The following is an 11,609-nucleotide window of genomic DNA, read 5'->3' on the forward strand; positions in this document are numbered from 1 at the left end:
CAGAGGTTGCATGTGTTGTACCTTGAATGTTTCACCTACTGTGCAACGATCTGCAAACTCACTTTACTTAATAAAAAGATAAGGTTTTGAGTTACAGTTTTGATTTAGTTTTTGTATACTTCATTTCATACAGATGTTTCAAATATAGATGTTTTTACCTCAAAGTCAGTGGATAGGGCTGGCAAATTGTGTATGGTTCCGTATGGCGGTATTTACACACTAACCGTCGGGCACTTGTACAGATAGGGCTCTACCTGTGCAGAGCATATGCCCATTTGCCTTTCCAGTCTCCAATGTGACCTTTAGGGTGGTGGTATAATTTCCAGCAAAATGATTTTGTCATTGTTGTTCAGAACACACCCGTCGTCAAATTCGCCACCTCACCCCAGTCCATTGGTTGCGCGAGTTAATCTGCCCTGTATGGAGATCACCCGCGCCCGGTTGCGCCTCTCAGCGCGCGCCCGGTACCCAAACCTGTATGCAGGTCAGGTGCCAGAACAAATCAGTTGGATGGGCATTTGATTTCTTCTTATAGGCGGGATTTTTTTTTCACGGGACCTGTGTTAATAAAGTTTGGGGAAGTTTACAATTTATCCTACGACTTCTACCTATCTGCGTGCTAGTTTTGATATTTTTTTTTCGTGGAACAGTTTCATTTCAATAATAACGTTTTCATTTCTAAAAAGTACTGTCATCATACAAATATGAATAAAAACAAAACATATAAAAGTTACAATTCAACTAATGCTAGAGCACCAGCCTTGCCATATGGACACATTGATAGCCTACACCATGAGCCATTGGCAGCTAACGAAATTAGCGCATGGAACTCAGAGATAGCCTATAGACCAATGCCGCAGTAGGTCTATAACTTCCATTGTCAACTAAGTAAAATATCCTGATGAAAATTCAGGTTATTTCACTATTGCTAGTGAAGTGCGACATTGCATGAACTCGGCAGGTTGTCGTGCTCAGGCGCGTGCGCACTCAATGCTATTAATACAGAGAATGCGCACATTGTCATTGCTCACATGCAGCACTCTAAACAAAAGACACGGGGAAAAAAAATATAAAACTCTTAAATTATGGTTAGGAAAAAAAAACGTGTTTCTCACGAATGTAGCAGGTTGTGAACTCTGCAAACATGGGTTGCACTCAGAGAATGAGAACAGTAAATGACTGTAATACATGCATAAACAGCAATGAAGGGAACCAAATGGGGGTGATTAATGGTCCATTTACTATGCCTACTGGTTACACACACTTCCGGTAAAAAAAAAAGTTTCAGAAGACCTACTCATACAAGGGTTTTCTTTTTTAAAAACGATTTTCTTCATTACAGAATAATAGTTGAGACAACAACAAAAAACGATGAAATAACACATAGAGGAATGATTTTCCAACAGTCCACATATGCTCAGAACTTGTTGGTTTCTTTTCATTCACTATACAGTCCGACTCGTCCGAAACCATCTCAATTGGGTTGAGGTTGGTGGATTGTGGAGGCCAGGTCATCTGATGCAGCACTCCATCACTCTCCTTCTTGGTCAAAGAGCCCTTACACAGTCTGGAGGTGTTTTCGATCACTGTCCTGTTGAAAAACAAATGATAATGGGACTAAGCCCAAACCAGATGGGATGGCGTATCGCTGCAGAATGCTATGGTAGCCATGCTGGTTATGGGTGCCTTGAATTCTAAATAAATCACAGACAGTGTTGCCAGCAAAGTACCCCCAAACCATAACACCTCCACCTCCACCTCCACCTCCACCTCCACGCTTTACAGTGGAACATGCGGAAATCATCCACTCACGCTTTTTGGTTGGGACCAAAAATGTCAAATTTGGCCTCTATTTCCACCGGTCAAATGTCTGTTGCTCATGTTTCTTGGCCCAGTAATTCGACCATGAAGGCCTGATTCACAGTCTTGATGTTGAGATGTGTCTGTTACTTGAACTCTCTGGAGCATTTATTTGGGCTGCAATTTTTGAGGCTGGTAACTCTAATGAACGTATTCTCTGCAGCAGAGGTAACTCTGGGTCTTCCTTTCCTGTGGCGGTCCTCATGAGAGCCAGTTTCATCATAGCACTTGATGTTTTTTGAGACTGCACTTGAAGAATTTTTTAAAAGTTCTTGAAATGTTCCATATTGACTGACCTTCATGTCTTAAAGTAATGAAGGATTGTAATTTCTCTTTGCTTATGTGAGCTGTTCTTGCCATAATATGGACTTGGTCTTTTACCACAAATTCCACAAATGAACTTTTAACAAGGAACACCTGTTAATTGACATGCATTCCAGGTGACTACCTCATGAAGCTGGTTGAGAGAATGCCAAGAGTGTGCAAAGCTGTTATTAAGGCAAAGTGTGGCTGCTTTGAAGAATCTCAATTGTTTAACACTTTTTTGGGTTACTACATGATTCCATGTGTGTTATTTCATAGTTTTGATGTCTTCACTATTATTCTACAATGTAGAAAATAAATAGTACAAATAAAGAAAAACCCTGGCATGAGTAGGTGTTCTAAAATGCTTGACCGGTGGTGTATGTAATATGTCATTTTTTGTTAAACAATCAAAGGGCAAACAATTCACACAATGGATGTACAAGAATTGCTGGGAGACAACGAAGCACAGAGAGCTGAGTGCATGTATTCTGGAGAGAGATGCCCATATCTTCACCACACACCCCTCCCCTTCTTCTAGCCTCAACATTTTAAATTATACTCAAGACACATTATCTTCACAGATTTGAGATGCTTTTCACTGACAGCCTCAGCTCAATAATCGGCTAAGGCCTATTACTCTGCCCGAATTGCTGGCTTCCCAAATGGGTATAAGAAGATAATAATCCGCGAAGTCAAGCTCTCTGATACAGTATTTTGAAATGTTTTTTTATTTAGACAGGAGTCATTCGTTTATTTTGGCAAAACATCTATTTACTTCAGGGTAAGCCAACATCTGAACAGTGCACTCGTCCAACTTTCCTTTCTAATTCGCAAGTGGCTGAAACCAGAGATCTGTATATAATGACCTGATGCACATGCCAGCCATAGTCATGAAGTCGACAAGCCTCGGTCTGCATATTACGCCCATAGAAACGCATTGGACTTATTCAGGACAGATTTCGTCCTGAATAATAAGTAGCTGGCTACTTAGCTTCAACATCAACAGCAAAGCACTTGATTTAGCCGACGTAATCATCATCTATATTTGGTCTGGTTGCCTGCCGCTCAGCAGAGAGAGGCAGAAAGACACAGAGAGGTAGAAAGACACAGAGAGGCAGAAAGACACAGAGAGGCAGAAAGACACAGAGAGGCAGAAAGACACAGAGAGGCAGAAAGACACAGAGAGGCAGAAAGACACAGAGAGGTAAATCACAGTCAGGAGAAGAAATCAAGCCAGCTAACTAGCAGATTTACATCAATCATCAATATCAATGACGAGCCGATAGCCCTCTTTCCCCATTTGTTTTTTCACTTTGAGCACCTGCACCTGAAAGACCCGTGCATGGCCCTGCTAAACCCTAACCTAATCATAACATATAATAATATAATAATATATCATAACACTAAATGCATGGTCATTATTGGTCGTTGTCAGAGTCAATACTGAAAATTAACAGAATGCTGTATATTTCAGCGACTGAGTCATCATGTACTAAACGCGAGTAATGATGATTATAATCCATTGTCAATAGCAGGTCTAGTCATACTCATCATCCATTGAGTCATTGACACAAGAAGGCACAAACAAAACAGTGCCTAATGTTTATCAAACGTTCCTAATGTTTATCAAACGTTCCTAAACGTTCCTAATGTTTATCAAACGTTCCTAATGTTTATCAAACGTTCCTAATGTTTATCAAACGTTCCTAAACGTTCCTAATGTTTATCAAACGTTCCTAAACGTTCCTAATGTTTATCAAACGTTCCTAATGTTTATCAAACGTTCCTAAACGTTCCTAATGTTTATCAAACGTTCCTAAACGTTCCTAATGTTTATCAAACGTTCCTAATGTTTATCAAACGTTCCTAAACGTTCCTAATGTTTATCAAACGTTCCTAAACGTTCCTAATGTTTATCAAACGTTCCTAAACGTTCCTAAACGTTCCTAATCAAACACATCTGTTGAATTACATCCCCGTCCTTGATCTGTGGTCTCGCCAACTCCATTGCTCTCATTAAACCAAATATTGAGCTCAATGTACTATGATAGCAGTGTAATCACTTCCTGTCTCCCTCTGGCCCTGAACACACCCAGTGTCTTTATCACAGGAAGGCAGTGTGACAAAAGTGACACTGGGACAACCACAGACTTGGGAGGGATAAACAACCACAATACAGGAAGCTAAATGTAACACGCAACACAAGCAAAAGAAACTCAATCTCCAACTGATCACTCCCATCTTTGACAAAGACTACTCCCAACATGAAAATTGAGGCGGTAGAGATGGTGACAAATTAGAAAAAAAGTGCATCAAGCTGCTACATGGAGATACATAGCTAGAGTCATTCAGCCTTTTATAACCTCCAAATCAACCACTCCCTGTATGTCTAATAATACCATGGGATGGATGGCAGGAGGTGACACAATACGAGAACAAAATGGTTTCTTTTGCAGATAAAGGACCAAGCAAAGATGTTCTACTGACAGTATGACTAGAGTGATAAGGTCAGTAAGTGGGCTACTGTGTACAGATGAACTAAATCCCGTGTTCTCTGTTCATTTCCCAACAGTGAAAGAACCCTGATGACCAACAAGGGTTCAGTTCTACCATGGGGATCCCCCTCATTCTGCTTCAGGCTCTTCTTCGGCACCTGCCTGGTGCCTCTCCTGTACTTTCTGAGTATGTATGGGTGGGGTCTACACTCTGACAGACGCCACATTGTCACCGTGAACCTCACCATCCTCCTGTGGCATTGGCCCTTTGGCCCATCCTACAGCCTGGAGGGAGACGTGTGCTGGGACAGGTACCGTATCCCTGGCTGCCGCCTGGTGGACCAGCGCTCCCTCTACCACAGCGCTGACCTGGTGGTCTTCCACCACAGAGAGCTAATGACGGGCCAGGAGCGGCTGCCCTTCCACCTCCCCCGGGCGAGGCACCAGACGTGGGTCTGGCTCTCCCTGGAGTCCCCTGACAACAATGGAGACCTGGAGCCCTTCAATAACGTGTTCAATTGGACCATGTCCTACCGCCGTGATGCAGATTTCACCATACCATATGGAAAGCTGGTGGCGAAGGACAGAGATATGGGTAATTATAGCATCACACAGGGCTACATTCCTAAACATAAGTCCCCTCTGGCCTGCTGGGTGGTTAGTCACTACAACCCCCAGCAAAAGAGGAGCTTGGTGTACAACAGCCTGAGGAAAAGCATCAGAGTGGAGGTGTATGGGCAACTGGAAGGGAGAGTACTGTCCCCCAGCAAGTTGCTGCCCACCATCTCACGCTGCTACTTCTACCTGGCCTTTGAGAACTCCATCTCCAAGGATTACATCACAGAGAAGCTCTGGCGGAACGCTTACCAGGCAGGGGCGGTGCCTGTGGTTCTCGGTCCGCCTCCAGATGACTACATGGCCGTGGCTCCCCCCAACTCCTTCATCCACATTGAGGACTTTCCATCCACCAAGGAGCTGGGGAACTATCTCAGCCAGCTAATACTGGATAAGGAGAGATATGCTGGGTATTTTGCATGGCGGCACAGCCATCAAGTGAAAGTGTACACAGACTGGAGGGAGAGGCTTTGTAGCATCTGCTCCCAGCATCACATCCTGCCTGCTCAGAAGGTGTACCGCGACCTGGAGGCCTGGGTCAGGTGGGGACATGAAGTCCACTGACAGAGCCTCAAAGGCTTTCTGCATACCCAAATGAGCTCCGACTCCAGTGCACTATTTTTGAACAGGGCCCATAAGTACACCACCTTGTAAAAATGCACAGCTTCAGAAGTGTTTGTCATCTAGAACCAGTGTGTTTCACATGTATGATGATGTTTTAATGACTCAGTAAACTACACATTGAGAAACAGGACTTTACTGTGTTATAGTTCCACACTCTGCCTATAACTAGTGTTCCTATTTTCCTTCCCCACTCCCAGCAAAATAACTTGAGAACTGGCTATATGAACTTAAATGTTTAATTGATATCACAGTAAGATGTGTAAAAACAGCAGAATTGAAGTAATATGGTACAGTACCAATGCAGAAGGAACAGGAAAAATACCAATCCAAACATTTATTTATAAATGTGTGGATATGACATTGACAAGACTTATTGCAAGGCGTTCACTATAAAGCATTAGAACACCCACAAGGTAAAAACCGTGAGAACAAAAAGTAAAATTGTCAACTTGGAATACATTGTAACGACACAGGAGTTTGGAATGGAAAATGTACAGGCAATATCTTCAGGTTTCCCCAGAGAATTAGCCTGTTCCAATAAATTATCAAATATGCTTTCAATTATAAACATGGGATTGCGTAAAAACATGTCACAAAGAGAGCAGAGTCACAAGAGGAAATGACTTTAAATACACATTAAGGCACGAGATTGTGACATGGCCATTTTAGAAAGGTCCGATCAAAGAAACTATTATAGGATTGAGGAAGTCAGTGACAGACCATTTAAGTCACCGACTGTCACGGTAACAAGAAAAACTGGTTGAGGGGCAGTGCTCAATGCCCCACTCGACAGATATCCTGCAGTTTGTCCCCTTGGTGCAACATGAACTACGGTTCCAGTATTATAATAATAAAATCACTTCAGTTAGTCAGTGTGCAACAGATTAAAAATACATTCATGGTTAACAAAACATACCAGAATTCTCAGCAACACAAGTAAACTGTATTTGTGTCATACTTCCACTATGAAAGTACTCCTGAGCAAGACAAAGAATACTTATAGAAACTCTAGATAAGAAAACTGTCACCTGAAAATAGCTAACCGCTGGAGGATAGACATTCAAGATAAAGTAACAAAATAACTTTTTTTTTTTTAAAGGGTCAGACTCAACAAAAACAAAACTTTGTGCAAAGCCACATCTCATACCGAAGTCAGAGCCAATGGTTAAACATCCTCATCCCTTTAGTCATGATGCTGGCTGGGGCGTCGACGGTCGTGCAGATGACTCGCAGCTGAACTGGGTGGGAGGCAAGGCACAACCCATGAAAAGGCAACATGAAACAGAGAGACAAAAGGCAGTGTCAAGATTCCCTGGCCTTAAAGACACCGGGAAGTCCCAGCTTTGAGTCATTTATTTACTGACCAACAAGCCGACACTCACTTGACTTTCTCTCTGTGCTCCAGAGGGGCTAGGGTGTGGTAGAACTGCATATGAGGACAACCGCCTGAGTTGGTGGGGGCTGGAGGACTAAAGAGGTAGGCATGTTGGGTGGGGAGGGGGTGGACACATGGCCCAGGCTGGTTTGAAGAACTGGAACCTGTTTAGCTTGTCAGGTGACCGACCTGTCCAGGGTGCAGGGCCTGCTTAAAGACATCTGGCCTCTGGAGGGGGGGCATGTAGAAGGTGGGGCCCCCAGAGTGGCCGGAGAGAGAGTACCCCTGCCCAGGGAGGGGGGGGTGAGCCATGTGCGGGGGAGGGGGGCTCTGCTCATAGTACTGTCCTTCACACTCCTCATCGAAGGGGAGGGCCAGGCGTTTCCCCTTCTGTCTGCGGTTACAGAACCACACACGTACCACCTGCCAAAAACAACATAAGTAACAAGTTTACCAGACAGCATTTCCACACCTCTTATATTAGAAATACAGCACCTAACAGGGTCAGAAGTTAACAGCACTAAGATTCAAACCATGGCAACACAAGCAAGAAGGCATTTGCCATAAATCCATTTAGGTACCCTGTCATGTAAGAGGAACTTAAAAGCCATATAGGGTTGAGGAAGTATAAGGCAGTAAATGATGGCCAGCTGTATGAGACTCACATCTCTCTCCAGACACAGGTCATCAGCAATGTGTGTGATCTCCTGGGTGTTTGGTTTGGGACACTTGACAAAGTAGGACTCCAGAGCAGTGCGCACAGACCCCTCCAGACTGGTCCTCCGCTTCCTCTTCCTGGTGTCCACAAATACCCGCTCGATCTTGTACATCTGGGGACAAATATGAACTTATATTTAGACCGGGACATTGCAGCGTACTTTGATCCATTCCAGGGGTGGTAATACTATGGTGCCCCTCAACCTCCCCTTGCCTATTTCGCTTCTGCACTATTTAACGGTGAACATTGTCTAATAAATATTACCTTGGTTGCTCATGGAAATTTATGCATTTTCTATCCTCAAGATGGCATCCTACGCTCCACAAACCTGAACTACAACCAACATACTCACATCCTGGGGGTTGTCCGAGGTCTCAGCCTCATTCAGCCATCTGCGGAGCAGGGGCTTCAGCTTGCACATGTTCTTGAAGCTAAGCTGGAGCGCTTCAAAGCGGCAAATTGTAGTCTGGCTGAACATCTTGCCTAAACAGAGAACAAGTTGTCGTCGGTAGTTGAAAGTCACTGCAACTACAGTAGATGCAGTGAAGGAAATTAATATCAACGCATTTGAGGAAGCTGTGGTCTACATCAATTTAATGAGACACTCAGCAAATTCAGAGGGCAAAGAATTGCATTCGCCACCTCAATGGAACAGAAGAGAAAGGTTATGGATAGTATTCAACACAGCAGGAAAACTCACCATAAAGGTTGCCTAGGGCCAGGCCTACATCTGCCTGTGTGAAACCCAGAGTTATACGTTTGTGTTTCAGCTCCTTGGCAAACTGTTCCAGCTCCTCAGTTGAAAGGTTCTCCTGTTAGAGGAAACATTTCACAACAGCGCTCTCTTTGAATGAAAGGATGACTTTTAGGATACACTCATAATAGTACAATGACTAGAAGATAACAGTAGATAGAAGACCGTTTGACTCGCCTCTTCCTCCGAGTCACTGCACCCGCCGCTGGAGGAACCACTACTCCGGGTAGAGGTTTGCGCCTGGGGCGCTTGGGCAGTTTGGCTTGCGTTCCCGTTGAAGAACGTGACCCCGGGTAACCCATTACTGGGGGGTGAGGGCGAGAGAGATGGGGACGATGAAGACGATGTTGAGGGTATGGAGTTGGGGTTTTGAGTAGTGGTATTCGCAGCCGGTACGTGCGGAAAGCCGGGCCAAAACGACGAGTTCCATGGAGTCGAGTAGTAAACCCCGTGAGCTACAGCAGACGAAGGTGGAGTTGGATAATGTTGAATCTTCTGCCCATACTCGTCATTGACATCCTTCTCAAGCTTTATTTCGGACATCTTGACTTGTTCCCTGGTGTTAGTGTTATGTGAGCTCAGGTTTGTGGGGTGGGTAGCCGCTGCGACCCCTGCTACTTGCCCGGTGTACTCCGGAGCGGCGATGGGACACCAGTGTTTGGGTTGGCAAAAGTCACCGGCTTGCAAGTCGGAGGCCCTATAGTCACCAGTGCCCGGTGGGAATGGCAAAAAGGTTTGATTGGTTGTTGGAGGCATCCCATTATATGCGGCCTTGTTGAAGAGAAGACTATGGTGTTGCAGAACGCCGTGTGGGATCTGGAGCGAAGCGCCTCCAAACCCCTCTTGACTCAAGGCCTGGGCGTACATGGCCCGGCTGAAGTCATCAGGCCGGCTGTTGCACTCCGAAGTAGGGCTCTGGGGTCGCTCCGACATTCTCCTTGGTTTGATCGCCTTCGTAAAAGATCAGGTGATATTCAATGACGCCTGCCGTTTCGAATAAACCTTTTCAGAAATGCAAGCAGTTTGTTGCCTCTGTGCGAGATACCCATCAACTGTCGTCCATTGAATTTCGAGTTCACCACCTTGCTTCGCCTTCAAACTCAAACGCACGTCTCACAACAAACACTTCAGCTCCACAGGTTTCATCTGGCGCTGGAGATTACGATGTTAATTGCCTCGCCTCCCATTGGCCGCGAGAGACAATCACGCACAGCTGACGGTAATTTTGTGAATGAACTTGATTTTTTTTTTTTTCCATTCACGCTGTTAAAACAGTGGGCGTGCTTTCCCATTCGAAACTTTGGAGAATCTTTTATTTTTTAAACGACTAAATATAGACTGTTCCTCTTCCTGGGATAAAATGTAAATAATGCAAGCGCAGGTATGCAAAACTCCTGTAAGCAATTAAAGGAAATGATCTTGGAAAAAGTTAGGCTATTTGTAGTTCACGGATTCAACGTTGATCCATTTAGTATGTTTACATTACTAATCAGTAGGATATTCAATGACTGTCGCCAAAGTATCTGATATGCATGGCGCATTGTGTGGACTTTGTTTAAATATTGTACCTTAACGAGCTTTCCTTGGTATACATGCAACCAGATGCATTTAAACAGCAGCATTAAAGATTTGGAAAGATTGATTACTATTACTCATTAGAAAGAATGTATAGGTCAAATTGTGTTCAAATCAACAATCACGTTTATTTCAACAACGTCTCGGGAACCTTGCTGTTTCTGCTCAATTTCCATGTTCACTCGCTGTATATCTATTTTATATAAGAATATCAAGCAACATATAAAATATTAGTAGGCCCATTTGCATTTTTATTAGCCTATAACCTTAAAAATAAAATGTTATTTGTCACATGTTTCGCAAACAACCGGCGTAGACTAACAGTGAAATGCTTATTTACGGGCATTCCCCAACAACGCAGAGAGAAAAACAAAATAGAACAATTATAACAGGAATAAATACACAATGAGTAACGATGACGAGCCAACAGGATGACAAACAGTAACAGCAGCGTAAGTGATGAGTTATTGCAAAAAGGGTCAACGCAGAAAGTCCGGGTAGCTTATTAGCTATTCTTTAACTATTTTACTAGTCTAAAAGAGGAATCCCATTCGATCAAAATCTCAAAATAGCATAGGCCTATTTTCACGTGTTCTTTTTTTTTACATGGTTCTGAAGTAAAATGTCAATAAAATCGTCGAAGGAGAATATATATATATATATATTAATTGGAAATTATAACTGACTCTAAACGCATTTTCTTTGAGCTTTAGGCTTCTACACACAACACACTGGGCTTATGTGACCCTCGTGCGTTATATGTCTATCTTTGATATAGGCCTAGTGAAGTTAACTGCTAAATCATTTGATTCATGTTCTGTCTAATTTTACAATATCTGGACCATCCTTTTGGCTGAGAGACAAGGCCTATAATGTGGTGTCGCAATTACATGGATATCTGAGATAAACTGAGAATGACTTGTGTTTCAAGGGGGGGGTCGTCAGTGAGTCTATAAATTAGAAGCAGTCTTACGACATTTCAAAGTGGACAATTGACTCTAAACGAATGATTCACATAATGCTTGAACTTCGCCCAAGACTGACAACTTTACGCACAATTTACACACACAAGCCAAATTTTGCCCGTAGAAAATCAAGACAACGCAGACGATATTCATAAAATAACTAAAAGCGTCCAGGTGAACTTATACTATAGCCTTGATTGGTGTATTGAAAATAGTGGAGAGCCATCGCACCGATAGATGCGCACCCCCAGAGCGAATCGTTGGTACAGATTGTGGCAGGAAGACGCACCACGGGAAGGAGTGGGGGTGTCATTGTGCGACT

At 43.6% G+C, this 11,609-nt stretch overlaps 2 protein-coding genes across 3 annotated transcripts in view; one reads left to right on the top strand and one right to left on the bottom strand.

The window, feature by feature from the left end:
- The window catches only part of LOC124007304 (alpha-(1,3)-fucosyltransferase 7-like), a 6,655-nt gene extending 533 nt beyond the window's left edge, over positions 1 to 6,122 (top strand). The window contains exon 2 of the mRNA XM_046317770.1: positions 4,739 to 6,122. Coding sequence (XP_046173726.1) covers positions 4,752 to 5,840 — 1,089 coding nt within the window. The 5' untranslated portion in view covers positions 4,739 to 4,751 and the 3' untranslated portion in view covers positions 5,841 to 6,122. The remainder of the gene's footprint in view (positions 1 to 4,738) is intronic.
- LOC124007303 (POU domain, class 5, transcription factor 1-like) lies at positions 6,123 to 9,927 on the bottom strand. Of its 2 annotated transcripts, XR_006833900.1 has the most exons (6): positions 8,925 to 9,927; positions 8,694 to 8,805; positions 8,346 to 8,476; positions 7,941 to 8,105; positions 7,283 to 7,698; positions 6,123 to 7,138 (listed from the first exon to the last, which is right to left on the bottom strand). XR_006833900.1 is itself a non-coding variant. In XM_046317769.1 (5 exons), the coding sequence occupies exons 1-5, from the start codon at positions 9,678 to 9,680 to the stop codon at positions 7,444 to 7,446; spliced, it is 1,419 nt and encodes a 472-aa protein (XP_046173725.1). In that variant the 5' UTR covers positions 9,681 to 9,927; the 3' UTR covers positions 6,123 to 7,443. The 2 variants fall into 2 exon arrangements, 1 of the variants encoding a protein (XP_046173725.1); XM_046317769.1 differs by having other exon boundaries at positions 6,123 to 7,698.
- Positions 9,928 to 11,609: the final 1,682 nt, after the last annotated feature.

Source organism: Oncorhynchus gorbuscha, linkage group LG20, assembly GCF_021184085.1.
Source record: "Oncorhynchus gorbuscha isolate QuinsamMale2020 ecotype Even-year linkage group LG20, OgorEven_v1.0, whole genome shotgun sequence".
Lineage (NCBI taxonomy): Eukaryota > Metazoa > Chordata > Actinopteri > Salmoniformes > Salmonidae > Oncorhynchus > Oncorhynchus gorbuscha.

What these genes read in the sequence shown, in the direction of transcription:
- LOC124007303 (XM_046317769.1), bottom strand. Translation starts at nt 9,680, where the DNA reads ATGTCGGAGCGACCCCAGAGCCCTACTTCGGAGTGCAACAGCCGGCCT. An exon ending in GCAGTGACTCGGAGGAAGAG is followed by an intron (nt 8,806 to 8,924) that starts GCGAGTCAAACG and finishes TTCCTCTAACAG; the next exon opens with GAGAACCTTTCAACTGAGGA. An exon ending in CCTCGGACAACCCCCAGGAT is followed by an intron (nt 8,106 to 8,345) that starts GTGAGTATGTTG and finishes ATTTGTCCCCAG; the next exon opens with ATGTACAAGATCGAGCGGGT.